The sequence below is a fragment of the Ambystoma mexicanum genome, chromosome 8, assembly GCF_040938575.1.
Source record: "Ambystoma mexicanum isolate Mex_15411 chromosome 8, UKY_AmexF1_1, whole genome shotgun sequence".
NCBI lineage: Eukaryota > Metazoa > Chordata > Amphibia > Caudata > Ambystomatidae > Ambystoma > Ambystoma mexicanum.
In genome coordinates, this window is record NC_090929.1 from 304,869,828 (window position 1) to 304,890,704 (window position 20,877).

At 45.6% G+C, this 20,877-nt stretch overlaps 1 protein-coding gene across 2 annotated transcripts in view; it reads left to right on the forward strand.

Annotated features, from left to right (window-relative positions):
* Positions 1–20,877, forward strand: part of LOC138471859 (ficolin-2-like) — a 522,856-nt gene that overhangs the window by 302,128 nt on the left and 199,851 nt on the right. For both annotated transcript variants that reach the window (XM_069609718.1, XM_069609717.1), the window contains exon 8: positions 15,846–15,975. In XM_069609718.1, coding sequence (XP_069465819.1) covers positions 15,846–15,975 — 130 coding nt within the window. The remainder of the gene's footprint in view (positions 1–15,845; positions 15,976–20,877) is intronic.

Below are 20,877 nucleotides of genomic sequence, written 5' to 3' on the forward strand. Positions count from 1 at the left end.
CAAGTGATTTTTGAGTTCCTATCTTCCAAAAAGGATGATACCCAGTCAATAGCCTCTTGAGATCAATTCCCAGCTGTACCTAGTGCCTCTCGGAGCTTCCCATGATCTAGCAAATCGAAGGCAGACGAGAGGTCCAAAAGGATTAATAATCCTGCCTTCCCTTTGTCCAAGATACTCAGCATTTTAGTTTGCAGATCTAACAGTGCTGACTCGGTGCTATGTGCACTTCTAAAGCCTGATTGTTGTGGGTGTAATAGGCTATGCTGGTCTACGTATTCTTGTAGTTGTTTAGTAGCGATTTTATCGAGTACTTTTAATAGGAAATTACAGTTTGTAATAGGCCTGAGGTTTGTCGGATCTTGTTGGTCTAGTCCAGGTTTTTTCACCAAAGGGGTGACTGTGACTGTTTTAATTCCTACCGGGACTTTCCGGTCCTTAAAGGAAGCGTTTGTCATGCGACATAAATAGGGGGTGAAGATTTCTGCGTTATCTAGGATCAGTTTCGAAGGTAAGATGTTTTCAGAACAAGTAGTACAGTTCATAGATGAAAGAATATCCCGCATGTCTTCGATCGAGACAGGCGAGAATGTAAATTTAGGAATGTTAGGCTCAAGGTTCACTTCCTTGGATTGAAGAGGTGGTAATGGATCTATTACTTTGTAGTTTATGATGGCATCTCTGGCTTTTTTTATTTTATTCGAGAAAGCGGTTTGGACTGATTCACAGTAGAGATGAAATCAGTCAATACAAGTAACCAAGTAACACTTACACGCTCAAGGTTTCAGTTATAAATATATGTTTATTTATTTACACATCAGGTTTTAGTTAAGCATTAGTTAAACATGCTTTAAAAAGGCAATTGCTTGTAACAGTCAAGCAAACTTTGGAATCACTTTTCAAAATCACTAATCAAAATCAATAAAGTTGGTAAATACACTTTGATAATGCTTACACTTTTCTCCTACACCCTGAAGTGACTTCAATAACAAGGATAGTATTGCCTTTATCATAAACACCAGCATACTTTTTACATTCTGTGTTTCAGAAAGGAAGGGTTAAGGAAAAATAGAAAGGTTAGAACATACTTTCTTATTAGAGTAAGACAATTGGAATCCTCCAATGAAATCTAGGTAAGCCTTTCCCAGCAGTAAAAGTGTTCATCAAATTACAACCTATGAGGGACGAGCAATGCCAAAGTCAATGGCCCTCATTACAAGTCAGGCGGTGGACCATGGTGCTATTAGCACCATGGTCCATGCCGGATTCCGCCATGGTGGATGGCGGAATTACCGCCCCATTCCAAGGTGAGTGGGGCGGTAATTCCCCATTCACCATTTGCCCTTCCCCATTCCCATTTTTGCCCTATAGGGCATAATGGGGATGGGGAAGGCGCTAATTACGGCACCGTAAATTACGGTGCCGTAATTAGCACCAAGGTCGCTTAGCGCCTTGGACTTTAACGCCTGCAAAAAGCAGGCGTTAAAGTGTGAATCAGGCGTTAAGGGTTAACGGCGCCTACGGCGCCGTTAAACCCTTAACGCCTGACTTGTAATGAGGGCCAATATATTCAGCAGGGTGCCATTAGGGAGCCAGGACAGGCAAGTCAATTGGACAAATTCTATAGTTATGATGCACTTCTTGGATAAAGTCTTTCAAAAAGTCAGATAATTCAAAGAAAATCACTGAAGGCACACAAGCTGTTAAGCCTGTGCAAAGGGGAGTTTAAGCAAGTGCAAAGGCAAGAACTTAAGTACTCCAAGCCCCGAAAAGTACCTCTGGTTTGAAGAGCAGACCCTGGTTCCTGAGCCTCAGTCGTGGGGACAAGAGGGAGGACATCTGGAGGGCTCCTGCGGCAGTACTCAGGAAAGGGCTTCGTCGCTACGGGTTTCCTTCGATTCAGCGGTTCTTCTGTGTTTCAGCACCTACCAAACAGCAATGATGCAGAACGAATATCTCTGTTTGGACTTTCCTTGCTCCCTCGGTCCTAGACTCTGGTGAGTGACGTCTGGATTGGTATATCCTGCTTCTGGAGTATCCTTAGGAGGCTCCTGGAGCTTTTGGCCGGATTTGTTACGCAGATGATGTTACACTTGGTTATGGACATTCGACCCCTGGCATTGGGCTTCTGCAAGACTGTAGAGGCACAGCAAGTCGGGGTTTGCGCCAGTGGAGTTTGTCATGGGCTAGGTGGTCCCACCAGCACAAAGGGAGAATTTGTTGTGTCCAGAGGTGCTCTGTCGAGGTGAAAAAGGAGATCAGCACAGCAGCAGTGCTTCACCAGGCAATTCAAGGTCCAGGAGGCTACAGCAGGCTTCTCTTCATGGTTTCTTCCCCAAAAGGTTTCTTCCAGTGGTCTACTCTGCGTCTAGTCCCAAAACCCTCGTCTTTTAAGCAAGTTTCCCATTTATTCAGTCTAGGCTGTCAATCACACAGCAGGACACTTTCAGGATAGCCAGCCGGCCAAACAGGACTGGTTTAATTCAGGCACTCCTAGAGACAAAGGACAAGGGAGTTTTGGGAACCTCCCTCACTACCTGCTCTTCCAGACACACTGGAGCCAGGGGCGGGCTTCAGGGCTGAAGCCCGCCAAAGACAAAACACACAAAGGGCTCAAATCCATCTCATTGCACAGAGTAAAAGCCAAGAAAGACCTCACAAGCAGAAAATGGCGAAAAAAGAAGACAGGGGCCATTTTGACTAAATAGACCACCATGGCTGCTGTACTGCAGCGGAGGGTTCAGCCTGTGGTAAAAAAGCACACTGGTAGTAAAAATTAAACCACTGCCACCAGCTATTTAAAGTAGTAAGAGTAACAAAAAATATTACATGAGAAAGTAGGATAAGGGAATACTAGGTAACCCACCAGCACTCCACATGTATTGGTGTGTGGGTGCTTGATTTATAAAATAAAAAGGTAAGTAAGATCAATTTCACCTTACTATTCTTGGGAACAGTAGTTCACCTAAGAAAATGTATCTAAATCGTAAGGGCAATCCAAGGGACATCTCAGTGACATTGCACTGAAGGTGTTGTGTTTCACTGTACAAAACGCAGATGCCTATGGAGTTTGTCATACTCCAAAAACAACGAAAACATAAAATCCTGGTGAGGGAGAAACACAAGAGGGAGTGAGGAAAAAGGTCCTAAATCTAGCTAAAGAGCTGGGGGATTTTTTAAGGTGGGAGGAAATTACCACAGGCATGATAATTCTCCCTAGCAGCACTTCATGTAGCACCTAGAATCAATTTGATTACTCTGCTTTTACCATTTTTATTCTCTTTGTTCTAATGTAGTCTGGATCACAGTTCTGAACTGTAGTGAAGGTTGTTTTTATTGACTGGTGCGCACGGTGATCCATTTTATTGTGGGACCCTGAACCCAGTAGATTACAGTTTAAGTTGACAATTTGAAGACCATGAGGTCCAAGTATGGCCCTCATGACCCCCCAAACGGCAGCCATTCAAACCATACCAATCGATTATATGGAGGAGGTGGAGCTGTCATCAATCGAACAAGTCGACTGACCTCAAATCGAGAAATCAATAACATCATCACTGAAATCACTGACATCATGAAGTAGCCGCACTTAGACATGAAGTACATAGCCATTGCTCATAAAGTTGCATGAACATACATTGGCTTGTTGCATTTAGACACAAAGCACATGCTTAGGACTCACACAGGTAGCTGATTGACACGCATCCATATCTCTATATATATCTATATCCTTCACCAAAGCTGAAACGCAAGATGCCAAATACGCGTATACCTAGCTTGTACATGCTTGACTGCCACTAACATGGAAAGCCATAAGGATGAATATGGAAGCTAAAGGCACACTGAGGTTGATAGAAAAGGGGAGACAAGACTTCGAACACATGGAAGGGCTAACAAGATCGCTGCAGCCAGAGGCAGGCAGACACAATGCACCCAAGCCAAGGATGAGTGGAGATGGAAAGTTCCCTGTTACCAAGACGATATGTCACCTGCAACAAATTCAGGCTAGAATCCTCATAGTTACAAGCAGGAGAGCTTTATCTTGTGGTCTCAACACACGTGACCTAACAGAGCAAGACAAATCCCAGTCAATCAAGGTAGACCGAGAGAAGCTGTTCCTTCAAACCAGTTGTGGAAAGATACAAGTGTTGCAAAAGAATTAACAACTGAAAGTACTCTCCTAGCCTTAGGTGATCAGAAATGGCAACATTCGGGAACACACATCACCTCCATGTTCATTCCCATTAACTTGGGACAGTACATTCAGCCTGGTAACCGTCCAGGGTCCCTTGGCTGGGAGAGCACATTCTGCCCAATCCACAGTCACCTTTGTAGTGGTTTTATGTAGAGGTTGTCTCGGGAGGATCCACCAGATATGGCTATAACTGTCCATTCTGAATGCCTGATAGGTTTCAGGGACGGAACTTTGTTTTGTGACGTCACCAGGTGACACACTCTCAGAAGACGAGAGCTCTCGAGAATGTATTCTTTTCTAGTGTGATCCCTGTCATTTTGTTAGATAGTAAAGACAGTAAGCATTGCCCTATGGCTGAATCTTCCGTTTTTTGCGGCGGGGAGTTTTTGATGGGCCCGATTTTTTTCTCTGTTGGTAATCGGGGTGACTGCTAGAGAGCCCCTGGTGCTCCTCCACAAATTGCTTTCAAATTAATTTATTTATAAAGAATTTGGGGGCTTAATGACCAAATGCAAAGGTTTCTCACCATCTGATGTTAATGGGGTCCCAGCAAAAAGATGCATGCTAGGGAAAGTAACCAGCTTCTTGAGAAAGTGGCTGGTAGTTGGAGGCCCAAGTAAGTGCAGCAGAATCCAGTCGTTTTTACTTCATGGCATCCCCTGAAAGTGACTCACGCTCTAGGGAAAGGCGTGCTGTCTTCTGAACTGTCAGGTTTACCTATACCAGCCCCGAATTTGGCAAAACCTGTGAAGCCCCTTATTCCAGTCATCCAGGTGGGTGAGAAGGCAGTAAATTGTGAACAATGCCTATGGTGCTCATATCAAGAAGACAGGGGCTAATAAAGAATGGCTAGCATTTGTGACCTCCCAGCCAAATACGGGGATCGGGGTTGAAAGCCCAGAATGGAAATGTTCTAGGGAGAAAAGACTATTTCTGAAGATTATTTTTCCGAAAAAACCTTTGCTCTTTTCTATCCTGAACATTCCTGACTTGGCCCCCCACCCCACCCACACTCTCACCCCCACCCATGTACTTAACTTGCTGCCGACTCGTTGTGTCCCTGCGACGCCTGATCCCTTTCACTTCCGTGATCCGGAACCAGTACCGCAGGGACCTTTCCTGGTACCGGCTGCGGGGGACACCCCCACAACCCTCACTCACAATATAGTGAGCAAGGGTGCTGGGGACATTACGGCCGTTCGCTCTTTTCGAACGGGTGAAATTCAGCCAAATCTTCCAGTCAGTCATTTAATCTCAGTCTTTTTGGCTGATTTCAAATACGGCAGACATTTTTCAAAAGCAGACTCATAACAACAATGAGGGCAGGACAAAAGTAATCATTGCACAAATAAAAATAATAGCAGTGTTAATCAGAGACATTTGAAGAAGGTACATAACATACTTAATTCATAAAAATGGGGTTTTAAGAATGCCTAACTTGCCCTATTTCTAAATGGAAGTAGTCTCGGCCATTAAAATAAAGAAGAAAGAATAGTCCAAATGTCTGTTTGTCGAAATAAAAGAGTCTGTCTGTGTCAACCCTATGCTTGCCCTCACTTTCTAACTTTAACAATGTGTAGGGTATTGGGTAAAGTAAACAAGTGCCTCAAAAGAATATTAGGATGACAATGGAGCCTCTTCTCAGCTCCCTTCCTCAAGCTGAAGTTGCTCGGGATCTCCAAAAGTTCCATTGGTGCCAAGCAGTTCAAAAAAAGGTAGTTCAATAGTTTTCTTATTCAGCACAGTTCAAATTTCTCTCAGGCTTCCCTCACCTGATTCATTCCCTTTTTAGCAAAACACACTTTGGGCCTCATTACACGGAAGGCGGTGATCCGGGGTGCTATTAGCACCCTGGACCATGCCGGTAAATTACCGGCACCGCCTTGGCGGTAAGGGGATTTACCGCCCCATTCCAAGGTCGGTGGGGCGGTAAATCCCCCTTCCGCCATTGCCCTTCCCCATTCCCATTTCTGCCCCATAGGGCTCTATGGGAATGGGGAAGGCGCTAATTACGGCACCGCAATTTTGCGGTGCCGTAATTAGCTCTGAGGTCCCTTAGCGGGTTGGTTTTTAACGCCTGCAAAAAGCAGGCGTTAAAGCACCAACCCGCTAAGGGACCTCGTAGTACGGCGGTAAGGGTTAACGGTCACCGTTGCCATTAACGGTGACCGTTAACCCTTACCGCCGTCCGTGTAATGAGGCCCTTTGTCTTAACGCTGTTCTCTTCTCATGCTCCCTCGCCTGATTCAATGTTTTTTGCATAACACACTTCTGCCTTGACACTGTTCTCCTCCCAGGCTTCCCTCACCTGATTCAATGCCTTCTAGCATAACACAGTTCTGTTTCAATAATTCCTGACACACGGGGTTCCCTAGCCCTGACTTCTTGCTTTCATACATGCTTTACGTCGAAGACTTTCGAAAGGGCATAGCTTTACTCAATCCTATGCCTGACCACTCCGACACTGTTGCATTCTAGTTATTGTATTCTTCTTTTCCTGTTAGTCCTTTTTCAAACGTGCTTTCTTAGCACCACGACAAGCACCACTTGCTTATATTTCCATCTATTTGTACAATTCTGTTTCATTCGATCCCCATCAGGATCCTATTGAATTTATCCTTCTTCTTCATAGGCTTCCCCATCGGCTTCCACTTTCATCAACTTATTCAACTTGTTTTTCACTTAAGCGTTACTTATTTTCACTTCCATATTTCACAGAGACTTTCGACAATGCTGCATTCCACAGGACCACTCTGTTACTTTGTTTTACCATAGTGCATAAATCATTTGAAGCTTTTTGTTCAACGCATATCGCTTTCACACACGTATCTTCTGCTTGCAACTTTGTAATCACTCGCGTCTTTACAAATCGGACTGTCGCATCACTTCTAACTTACTGGTTGCATTCGAACGACGTGTCCTTCACTTTCCTTTTATCCGAGGTCAGGGTCTCTCCCCTCCTTTCACATAAAGAGACAAGTTCTCCGTCGTGGTGTTATTAAGACAGGAGAAGCTTTGTCTCTGGGAAATCCAGGGGTCTGGTTGACAGTAAGCAATTCAGCAACAGTAAGTGCATCCAGCCACCAATCGAAGCCCTGAGGTTCACACCATTTAAAGATGGCTGTCCGCCGCATCTTTAGCCCTCCATCCGGCCCTGCTACCCTGCAAACATCGTGATTAGCCCCTCTCCTCTATTGGGAGCCAACCACAAGCCAGCAGGTTCCGAACCGGCCCACCTCGAAGGCACTGTGCACTGTGCCTATCTCTAGCCTGTATACACCACCGAGCATAGGGCTAGATCCCCTGCCCATCTCCTTTGGGGTAACATACCGCCCCTTACTGCAACCTTTTTTCAACTGATCCAGCCAGCAACCTGAACAGTGTCAAGCCTTCACTGAACCCTGTTCTCGCAGTAAGGTATAACACAGACTACTGCTCACATTGGGTAGTGCCTTATGGTCGCTTAGAGACCACTATGACCACTTGTGTAGAGTCTTATGGTCGCTTAGAGACTACTGTGACATTGTGTAGTGCCCTATGGTCACTTAGAGACCACTGTAACATTGTGTAGTGCCTTATGGTCGCGTAGAGACCACTGTGACCACTTGTGTTGTGCCTTATGGTCGCTTAGAGACTACTGTAACATTGTGTAGTGCCTTATGGTCGCGTAGAGACCACTGTGACCACTTGTGTTGTGCCTTATGGTCGCTTAGAGACTACTGTAACATTGTGTAGTGCCTTATGGTCGCGTAGAGACCACTGTGACCACTTGTGTTGTGCCTTATGGTCGCTTAGAGACTACTGTAACATTGTGTAGTGCCTTATGGTCGCTTAGAGACCACTGTGACAACATTGTGTAGCGCCTTATGGTCGCTTAGAGACTACTGTGACATTGTATAGTGCCTTATGGTCGCTTATAGACTACTGTAACATTGTGTAGTGCCTTATGGTCGCTTAGAGACCACTGTGACAACATTGTGTAGTGCCTTATGGTCGCTTAGAGACTACTGTGACATTGTGTAGTGCCTTATGGTCGCTTAGAGACTACTGTGACATTGTGTAAGTGCCTTATGGTCGCTTAGAGACTACTGTGACATTGTGTAATGCCTTATGGTCGCCTAGATTACACTGCGTATTAGTACTGGGTATCAGCACTGCGCACTAGCATTTCTCCGATTCTCTGCGCTAGTACCCTCACTGCAGCACCATTGTGTACTAACATTGCGCACTAGCTTCTCTCTGACGATTTTGTGCGTCAGTTCCCTCTAAACTCAGAAATGATAACCTGGACCTTCCTCATTATGTTCCCATTCTGCCTGGTCCCCCATGACACCCTTTGTACAGGGTCACACTTTCGCTTACACCCCAACGGCCTCAGCAGACTAGCTTGCCCCAGACATTATCCCATACCCTGCCCCACCCCCTTCCTACCCAACATCAACCCCTTCCAGCCTACCTCCTCCATTGACTCTCATCGCATAGCAGACACCCCCAGCCCCCAAGAAGCATCACAAACTACTCCCATCGGCCAACCCACTATCACGAACCTTACTACCAGCAGATCCTATCCCTGCTCAGGATTATCGAGATTCACCCGACTCAGATCCAGAACACACACACCCGCATCCTTCCCCAATCTAGGCAACAAACAAAACATAACCTTTACCAAATCTGCCCCTCACTGCACACGCCCTACACTTCCGACAGACCAGATATCACACGGCCTGATCGCACCCTCCCCCCGCACCCACATCAAAAAATCATGCATCACCACCGAAACCATTAAAGGTGCACTCATCAATGCGAGATCTGTAGTCGCCCATGCCTTAGACATTGCCGACATTATCACCGTTAATGATCTCGACTTCATAGCTATTACAGAGACCTGGCTCCACCCAGCATCTGGCCCCTCTCTATCACTTGCTATACCCAATGACTATACCATCTATCGTGCAGACAGACAAACAGCTAAAGGTGGTGGAGTAGCCGTTATTGCAAAAAGTTCCATCAACATTAGACACATACAAAACCAATCACTGACATCAGCGGAATTACTCACCCTCAAACTATCCACAACGCACACAAGCACTATCACCATCCACCTCATCTACAGACCGCCAGGCCCCATACTATCCTTTAATGACGACATAGCCCTTCTACTCTCTAACAATATCAAACCTAACTCTCGACTACTCATCCTAGGAGACTTTAATCTAGGTCTCAATGATGAGAAAGATGACAAAGCTCACACTATCGCCAACACTATTTCAGAATTAGGACTCACCCACCATATCGCACAACCCACACATAACAAAGGCCGCATCCTTGACTGGATAGCTGACCTCAATTGCAACACTACCATCCTCTCCAACACTCCATGCGCCTGGACCGATCACCACCTTATTACCTTCACCATCAACAAAGGCACTCAAACACCAGGGCCCTCCTCCAATGCCCCACCCACACTCACAAGAAACAACAAAAATATCACACTAGAGAAACTCCTCCCGTTACTCCAACCCATCATCGACTTCTCACCCACCATGACCAACCCTACTGAATTAGTAGATTTATACAACACAACTATCCTTAAGGCCATAAATACCATAGCACCACTCAAGCTTCGGAAAGCCAAACCACAAGCACACCTCAATTCCTGGTTCACCCCCAAACTAAAAACACTCCGCAAAGCCAAAAGACAAGCTGAATTAGCATGGAAACAGTCACCATCCACTATTAATAAGACATCCTACGCACTAGCATCGAACATCTATAAATCAGCCATCATCCAGTCTAAAAAAAACATGTACAATGAAAGAATCAGCAACGCCAAATCTAATACCAAAGAGCTCTTCAATATCCTGAGAGAACTCGAATCACCCTCCCCCATTCCAGACACTTGCAACAAAGACATCCACTGGTGCACGAACATCCAGGAAGCACTCCTAGGCAAAATTGCCACGCTACAAGCCAAAATCCTGACAAAGAAAGAAAGCCTCACCCTCTCCGATAACATCACCCCCTCTACACACACCCACACCACCCCCCAAAATGATGACAATAACCTCTTTGAGTTTTCCACCATAACCATTAAAGAGGTTGAAGAAATAATCTACTCTCTTAAACCGTCCAAATGCCAAGGCGACATTTGCCCAGCCCCTATCATTAAAGATGCTGCCAAACAACTTGCTCCCTTCATCACCTCCCTCATCAACGCATCTTTCACCTCCAACATAGTGCCCAACAACCTCAAGGACTCCTGGGTTCTTCCTTTACTCAAGAAGCCCACCCTTGACCCTAATGTCCCCACCAACTACAGACCCATAACGACTGTACCCTTCCTACTAAAAATCCTCGACAGAGCTGCCTATCTCCAGATACAGAACCACCTCGAGAAAAATAACTTACTAGGACTCAGACAATCAGGATTCCGCCCCAAACACGGCACTGAGACCGCCCTGATTGACCTTAAGACACAGATGGACAACATTAAAGACAATGGTAAACTAGCCCTCCTTCTCCTCCTTGACTTATCGGCCGCCTTCGACCTGGTCAACCACGACATCCTCTGCAAACATCTATCCTCAGCAGCCAAATTTTCAGATAACGCCAACGCATGGATCCATTCCTTCCTTAACAACAGATCCATGAGAGTCTTCGCACCCACAGCCTCTGCCATCCCAGCCCCAGTCACCTGCGGTGTCCCCCAGGGCTCCTGCGTCTCCCCCACTCTATACAATGTATTCACGAAACCCCTCTTTGACATACTGGACCGCTTGGGTGTCATCTACACCAACTACGCAGATGACACCCAAATACTGATCCCTTTAACAGGCGACTACTCCACCGACCTCACTGCTCTCAACAACATTTATTCCATTATCCAAGAATGGATGGCCAAGCATGGCCTATGCCTTAATGACGACAAGACCGAGCTTCTTCTCCTAGGTTCCCAACCCAGACTTAATAAACTCGACAAACTCTATCAAGCATTCACTATAGACGGCAATAACATCACCGTCTCTAACAGCGTCAAAACCCTAGGAATCTACCTCGACTCCTCCCTCACACTGACAAGACAGATCAATTCCATCTCATCAGCCACTGCTTACACTTGTAAACTTATCAATGCCAGCAGACCTTACCTCTCACCATCCAACTGCATCACCTTAGCCAGAGCGCTAGTCCTTTCCAAAGTTGACTACTGCAATGCGCTATACTTGGGAACCAGTCAGAAAAACATCAACAAACTACAAGTCATACAAAACAACGCCTTGCGAGCAGCCCTGAACATACCCAAACAAGAACACATCTCGGACGCCAGACGCACCTGCCATTGGCTATCCATACCACAAAGAATTGAATATAAAACCATCTCACTCACACACAAATGCCTAGCTAACCAAGCACCCAGATACCTATCCGACAACCTCAAGCACCACACCCCAGCGCGCCCTACCAGATCAGCTCAAACACACTGCTTAAATATCCCAAGATTTAAGCTCCAAAAAGCAGGTGGCTCCAGCTTCCCCGTGCTTGCCTCCAAACTTTGGAATTCACTTCCACTCGAGCTGAGATCAGAACCGTCCTTTCACAGATTTAGACACAACACCAAAACTTGGCTTCTATCCAAAGAAACTGCCTAGCCCTACCGCACTAGCATGCACCAAGACTGTAAATTTGTAAATATGTAATCGATTTGTACATTTCTGCATTATTCTTGTTGTATTCATTATTCTTGTTGTATTCATCGCAAGCGCCTGGATGCCCTAGGGCCAGGCGGCGCTATACAAATAATAAACTAAACTAAGCAATGGGAATGTCAGGAAGGGGCTCACCTGGAAAGGGGGGGGGACACCATGTCTCACCCTCCTGTAATCCCTACCCAATCCCAAGGGACCTGCCACCCAGGTGACCATCCCTCGCTAGTCCACCCCCAGGGATGGGATGCAAAAGCGATGGCCCTCCACTGGCCACCTGTTTGGAAGGTCCCTGGGAAGTAGGGAGGGAAAAAAAACTCAGGTTTTTCACACTATCTTATATATAAAAAATGGAAAATCTGTTTGTTTGTTCCTCCTACAATTCCACACCGTTCCACAAATCTGTACCAAATTGTGCACAGTTACCTGTTAGGACACTTCAAATGCTACTGGCTACATTACATGTGGACACCCCACCCCGTTCCTCGGATTTTAGCCCCTCGACACATGACACAGTTGCCTGGAAACGGCGAACTATCAAGACCAGACAGAGCTCATTTCAAGCATCTGGATGAGGAACAGAACTTCCTTGAAAACCACTTTTCAAGGCCCTAGGATGTACCATTTCTGAGATATTTGCACTGCAATGTGCAAAACATCAATGCGGTCTTTGAAGGTCCGGAAAACTGTCATTTTAACCATCTCGACGCTAGGAGCAAAACCTAGAGGCCCCTGGGGGATATGAAAAACCACGTTTCAAGGCCCTAGAACGTGCCGTTTCTGCGATATCTGCACCACAACATACTGCGCCGCATAAGGGTGAGGCGACAGGTGGGGAGAGTGCACAGAAGGTCTCATTATGCTGCAGCACATCAATTGGCCCTCCCCTCCACGTCTGCTCTGTGATTGTCAACAATTTATGAGAGTGTTTTCATGTCTTTCTACAGAACCTGTGCAAAGTACAGGCACTTTTTGCTAGTGTTTTATAAAGGCAATGGATAATTCTACTTGTAGATATGAGTCTATGAGTAGAGCTGCCCCTCTCAGGTTGTGGCCAAAGCTGCCATTAAAGCCCCCCCCAAAACCAACCAGACAGAGACAGTCATAGGGACAGAATGGGGTGGTACTGAAGTGTCCACAGCTAGTCGAGAGATAAAGGAGAGGTTTTGATTATCAAACTACTACAGGAACAAGTACACAATTAGAGTGCATGTCCATGCTACTATAGCTCTTAATTTGACTCCAGAAGCCGCGTCATTTCTAGCAGTGGTCACTAGAGGACCATGGCAAAGTAAGGGATCTCCAAACATGATAGATTTCTTGATTAAAAAGGCCTGCAGTGGTCTTACCAGGCAGGTCATAGGGGTCTACATTTGGAGATCTGCATCTAGACTAGCTGGGAGAGCGAATTGGTTGGGGAATGGCTTCCACACTGGGGACTGGCCTAGAAGATATGGACAAGTTGTGTCACATGAAGCCTCAGGTGAGGCTGCCCCTTTGTCGCCCTGTACAAACTCTAATAGTGTTAGAGCTCTTACCATCAGGCTCTATTGTGTGCTAAGTGACCTTCATGCTTCGACTCAGGACCCCTAACTTGGACGCGGGTCACCCACCACACAATATACACCTCTGTACCATTTGCCATTCAAAGTGCCCTCCATATAGGGGTCGTGTGGCACATTCTGGTGTCTTAAATAATAATTTATGTGCTAGAAGCATATCACAGTTGCACGCCTGCCACAGCAATTAATCTGTTAATGCTAGGTTGCATTATCACATCCAAGCAAAATCCAACATAGCCTCATACAGAAAGCAGCACCACATTCTTTTATGTTTACCTTACCCTTAAAGATTGGGGACATTTGGTTGACCACTTTCAGAAAATAGAGGGATTGTCACTCATCTCCTTTCAAATATTTTGCCCAGTTCAGACAAGTCAGACACTTCAGACATGGCTATTCCATATTCCATAGTGTAATAGTTTGTGATATAGACAAATAGGCCTATACCAACAGCCTATTCAAACCAAATCATCATATATGTTTCCAATTGCAGGACAAGTCATAATCTCATCATTAAATTGAATGGAAAACCCACAGAACATTTGTGTGCTAATTACATGCAGGACATTGAGCATGTATAAATACATATGGGCCTCATTACACGGACGGCGGTAAGGGTTAACGGTCACCGTTAATGGCAACGGTGACCGTTAACCCTTACCGCCGTATAACGAGGTCCCTTAGCGGGTTGGTGCTTTAACGCCTGCTTTTTGCAGGCGTTAAAAACCAACCCGCTAAGGGACCTCGGAGCTAATTACGGCACCGCAAAATTGCAGTGCCGTAATTAGCGCCTTCCCCATTCCCATAGAGCCCTATGGGGCAGAAATGGGAATGGGGAAGGGCAATGGCGGAAGGGGGATTTACCGCCCCACCAACCTTGGAATGAGGCGGTAAATCCCCTTACCGCCAAGGCGGTGCCGGTAATTTACCGGCATGGTCCAGGGTGCTAATAGCACCCTGGATCACCGCCTTCCGTGTAATGAGGCCCATAGTTCTTCCTCAATAATGCGTGTATAGGTTAACCATTCGGTAGTGCTGTCACTAAAAAGTAGTATCATTACTATGCAAAGTAATGTTACTTAATATATAAGCATTGGAGGAGGGATCATTGAGTTGCTCCTGCCAGGAATAAAACAAACATGGTACCTGTAGGTTAAACATGGACCTAAGCCATGAGTTCATAACTCACTGAGCTATCTGGTTAGCTCTATGTAGAAAGGTCCTAATACCACTTCTAGAAGAGGCCTCTTGTTTTTAGTTTTGGCTTACGGTTGGGGCTAAAGTGAGGGAAATTTGTATAGCATGTGTAGAGAGAGAGGTGGCATTGTGGAGACACGCTTTTGAGGTGTCACTGGGCTACTTAGTTTTGTCTCATGTGGGACTGCATTTGCACGATTAGTGTTGGCTCTTAGGTGGTAGTGAGGTTGTATAGTTTTGCTTCAAAGGTAGTGCTTTAGCACCAGTGCTCATTTGGTCTCCACCATTAGTTATTGATCAAAGATGGTGCTCTGCCTAGAGTGACTAAATCGTCTTGACTCACTGGTGGCACTGGAGAACCACAGTTAGATTTGGTTCATTAGTGGCACTTTCACTCCACCTATAGATTTGGAAAATAGGTGATGCTTTAATACCACTCTTAGTTTTGGCTCCTCGGTTGCATATCAGCAACACCAAGTGAGGTTACTTAGCTTTAACTTAATGATGCAGTTTTAACACTACCTTTAATTTTGGCATACAGCTGGTGCTATAATTTTGTCTTAGAGATGATATGATAGTTTATTTATATTGCGTGAAATACCCGGAGGTTTCTAAGCGCTGACCCGGGGATCGAACTTGTGTTGCTCCGTGTTGTGCTGCTTCCAAGGCGAGCACGTTGCAGCTGAGCTATCCTCCCGGGATGGGCTTTAGCACCAAACAGGAGAGCCACATGTATTGTTTATGGAACAGTGAGAGCACTCTGAAAGTCACCAGGACGCGCTGAACCAGGGGCACTGGACTGCACGCTCGTGCCAATGCTCTTTTATCCGTGCAAGCCACATCCCTAGTCTCTCTGCCTGGGAGGAGACCTGCATGGCCGAAACTGTTGGCTTTGCACATGCTTGTTCTATGGACAGTCGATTAAGAAAACAATAGGAAGATTCTAAACATAGTTGTAATATGAGAATCATGCATATAAAAACGTGTTCAGAACGTTGTTGTAGGAAATCTTAAAAGAATGTTACGAGACTGCTCTATAGGAATTCCCAAATAGAATCATTCTATTGTTCAACAAGCCATTTCATAGTGCACATGTAGGGAGAAATCATATAAAAATTCCTGTGAAAATAAAATTAAAGTTTATCCGCATCTGAGCTTGGTCAACAGACTCTTCTCTCTCTGGCTTCCTTGCAGGTGTTTCAGAGGCGCTGGGATGGGACTGTGGATTTTTATCGTGATTGGAATACATACAAAAGAGGCTTCGGCACCCTGATATCAGAGTTCTGGCTGGGGAACGAGAATATTCACAAGATAACATCAGCTGGTAAAGTATACGTCACTTGTAATGACTTTCACTGATGCGTTGACTTGGGCAAGGAGGGATGTCTACTGACCATGTTTGGAGGCTCAGCGAATGGAGTCGTAGTAAAGTGCACACCTCATAAAAGTGTTACCACACTGCCTATGTGCAGGGACACAATTTGGGCATAGCACCCTACGTGTTCTTTACATCAACCCTTACCAGCCCACCCCACTCCCACTGGAACAGCCTTTGGCACATCTGTGAACAGTGCCTCCACTTGCCAAATTGGTAGGGAGCGACAAGAAACCCAAACGGGCACATTAACCAATATTTAGCTATATCTAACTTGGGATAATGACCAGGTCTAACAAATACATTTTCCATCCATTTTAGTTCACTGAATAAAGAGCAAACCCACATCACTCAACACCGTACAGTCAGGGCTTTCACTAAGGTGTCCTTTACCTGTATTTATTTATTTATGTATTTATTTGTTTATTTATATAGCACACCTAACCCAATGGTATCTGGGCGCATTACTTGAGGATAACAATATTATTGCGAGGCAGAGAAAACAGTTCGGTACATAAAAGGTGTTACAGGTGCAGTCATGCTTTATAGATACAGTTGTTAGAGGCATCATTATCGCTCCTGTGCAAAGAGCTACGTTTTCTAAATCTCCAAAAAAAGACTGTTCTGCTCTAAGAGCTAAAGGCATGGAATTCCATAGTTTGGCAGCTAGTACTGGAAAACTATTGCCCCGTGGTTCTTGTAGCTTGAATCTAGGAATCTTTAGGCTGTGTGTGTGTGTGGACTGGGTAGGTCCGTCTGATTGATTTCTGGTGAATTTGTTTGCTAGATATTTTGGTGCTGAATTAGAGAGGCACTTATGTGTTAGTGCAAGTCTTGAACGTGATTCTGTCCTGAGCCGGCAACCAGTAGATGCTACGTCTTGCTGCGGAGATGCGGTTGGCTCTTGGGATGTTGAGTGCTGCTCTCAGCGCATTGTTTTGTAAAACTTGTAATTTTTTCACATTACTTTTATTCGTACCTAGATACAAGGCATTACAGTAATCTAGTTTAGATAATATGAGGGCTCTGGCCAAGGTAATGCATCTTTCAAGGGACAGGAACGGTCTACAAGCATTAATCAGTTTAGATGTGTAGGCCGTTGCTGAGGCCGTAGCATTAACTTGTCTAGTAAGAGTAAGGGTGGAATCAAGATATATGCTGAGAGTTTTCACTTCCTTCGAGACTTTAATATCAATGCCATCAATATTGAAGGAGTTGAATTGGTTGTCTAGTTTGTTCAGTCTTGTCTGAGATCCAGTAAGGTGAAACTCTGTCTTATCGTCGTTAAGACAGAGGTTGTGGATAGCCATCCACGCCTGGATAAGTTGGTATATTTCATGGAGCAGTTTGGTGTCTGTGTCGTAGAGCCTGTAATAGGGATGAGGATTTGGGTGTCATCTGCATAGTTGGTGTAGGTGACATCCAAGTCGTCTTGGTTGTCGAAAAGTGGCTTGGTAACATTTTTGTATAATGTAGGGGAGACACAGGAGCCCTGCGGTACTCCGCAGGTGACTGGGGCAGGCTCAGCCTAGGCAGTCGGTGCGAATACTCTCATAGTTCTATTATCGAGGAAGGACTGTATCCACGTTGTGTATTTGGAAGAGAAGTGGGCTGCCCGTGTCAGGTGTTTGCAGAGGACTTTATGGTTGACTAAATCAAAGGCCACTGATAGATCCAGTAGGAGGAGGAGGGCTAAATTGCCTTTGTCTTTTAGTTCATCCATCTGAATTTTAACATCTATAAGGGCTGATTCAGTGCCATGACCAGATCTGAAGCCTGATTGTTCTAGGCCTAGGAGATTATTATATTCCAGATGGTCTTGAATTTGTAAGTATGCAGTCCTGTATTAAAAGCAATGAGTACTGTTGTAAAGTGACTTCCAGGCTTCTTGGGATTACTTATATGTTTATTACAAGTACTTAAGTCACAGTTACATGAAGTTATATACATAAGTGGACAGGACATAACACTGGCTCCCATCACCCAGGCTGGGGAGCTCTAACTGGCTGGGTGTGGAATCCTTGGGTAAACATTCCGACATTCACAAGGCAACACTCCACATGACATCACCAGCTTTCACATGCAGAGACAAGCACATCACAACACATCTCCTTCCTTTACTGATAAACATTACAAACACACTCAGGCACGATATAACACATCTCCTTCCTTTACTGATTCACACTGCACCCACACAGATACATCAAATAGACACAACATATCTCCCTTCTTCTCAAACGTCAACACACACGGACAAGCACACCATAGCATATTCCCCTCCTTTCCACATCCATCACCAGCATGGGGAATATCAATTCTTAGGGACACTCTCCCTACGTCTGTAGGCCACTAACCCTACACACCCACCTACACCTTCAAGCATCTGGGGTGATATCTCCAATCGCACTGGTGGATATGCTACCTCCAAATACTCTAGCAGATTCGCTACACGCTACCTCAAAATACTCTTACGGAGGCGCTACCTCCAATCACATTGGCGGAGGTGCTACCTCCAATTACTCAGGCAGAGGTGCTACCTCCAAATACTCTGACAGGGCGCTACCAAATGACACAAGCAGAAGCGCTACCTACACATACTCTGGCGGGGCCCTACCCCCAATTACTCAGGTGGAGGTGCTACCTCCAACTACACTGGAGCCCTGGCGGGGCGCTACCAAATGACACAAGCAGAAGCGCTACCTACATATACTCTGGTGGGGCCCTACCCCCAAATACTCTGGCGGAGGCGCTACTTCCAATTACACTGGCGGAGGCACTACCTCCAAATAAACTGGCAGAGGCGCTACCTCTGATCACACTGGTGGAGGCGCTACCTCCAAATGCTCAGGTGGATGGACCACCTCCAATGATACTGGCAGAGGCACTCCCTCCAAATACTCTGGTGGAGACACTACCTCCAATCACACTGGCGGAGGTGCTACCTCAAACTACTCTGGTGGAGGCGCTACCTCCTATTACACTGGCGGAGGCGCTACCTCCAAATACACTGGTGGAGGCACCACCTCCAACTACACTGGCGGAGGCACTACCTCCAAATACTCTGACAGAGGCACTACCTCCAACTACTCTGGCGAAGGCGCTACCTCCTATTACTCTGGCAGAGGCGCTACCTCCTATTACTCTGGCAGAGGCGCTACCTCCAATTACTCTGGCGGAGGCGTTCCCTCCAAAAATACTTTCATGCTCCTCATGTGGGAGGCGCTACCTCCACTGTACTGGCGGAAGTGCTACCTCCACTATAGTCACGGAGGCGCTACCTCCTCACTTCATTGTAGCACATCCACAGGCTACACACACTATGGGTGCTGCCCCATTTCACATCTTCTCTGACTCACTCTCGCTCTCACCTCACTTCACCCATTACACTATTTCATAACATCCCAAACCTCGCATCTCTTAAAAACCTGCCTTTTAATGGAGAATGGTACTCCGCATTAATCTCCTAATCTACACACATAAAGCCACACTAGAGCAATGAGGGAACATGAATGCATCTTATTATGGAGTGATGAAAACTCACATAAATCCTCACTGTTATGCTTGGAAATGCTACATCCCAACTCACATACATTCTCACTGCTATGCTTGAAAGGGAAGTAGAGTATGCTTGGAGGCGCTACCTCCCAGCAACACCTGTGGTATTCAGCGACTCCTGTGGTATTCCTAACCACACACACCTCTAACATACCCAAATGGTCACGCAGGCTCTCCACCTTTACCTTGCACAAATGGATGTACTACCGTCCAGACCGCTGTGGCACACTCACCACATTTTTCTAGTGTAATGGTGGCGCTACCACCCATACAGCTGTGGTTTCACTCAACCACACTCATACTTACATATACACTGGAGTCGCTACCTCCAAACCCGTGTGGGACTTTCACCCACATCCAATACATATTCTGGGTGCTACCCAACACTCAACCTCTTTGACTCTTAGCAAAACACATGTTTTACCCATGTGCACCCATTTCATACATGAGTCACATAAAACAACATTTTGCATTACCATTTTGCAAAAATTAAAATCCTAATAATTCATGTTGCACAATATATATACTTCTTTTCTCACCATTAAAGCAATAGCAAACTATATAATTACATTTCCTAAAATCCATGGCCAGTTTATGTACCACCCTGCATCTTTGTGGCACTCACCCACAATCACTCTGATACACTATGTTCTTGCACCTCTGTGGCACTCACCCACCCATACACTTGTGTCTACACTGCCTAACAACTCAACTTCATAGTGACATTTGCATACACAGCCCTTATGGCGTAACCAAGAAATATGCGCATTTATTCCTACATGTCCATGTTGGCTGCAGCCTACCCTGCAATCCCTCAATGGTTACTCTAACCTCTCTCACACCCTGCTACTGACTTGCACACATCTAGGCATATTGTGCATGTTCAGAATGTCCAAATGAGTCCTTTTGAACCTAAAATTCCTCAAATGTGTTAAATCCAATACAGTTTAGATCTGAACCTCAATTCCTGCACGCATATATCCACACACAAACTTCTCGTGCACCTCCCATGCTTGTCAATCCTTAATCTGTTACAAAACTAGGTTGGTAACACAAACTTAATGCAAAAACAGTTAAAGGATACACGTTGCTGCTCCTGAAATGTCCAGCGTTATCTTCTGAAAGACCAGATTCGTGACCATCATAATCACTTAAACATAAAATGATACACTGCAGCCATTACTTCAAATGCGGTCCTTGTGTCTCCTCTGCAGTCGCAGCACCTTGATGTACCATAACCCAAATTTGCCGCATTCCCTTCACCAGGAACGACATTCATGACAACAATAATGACAT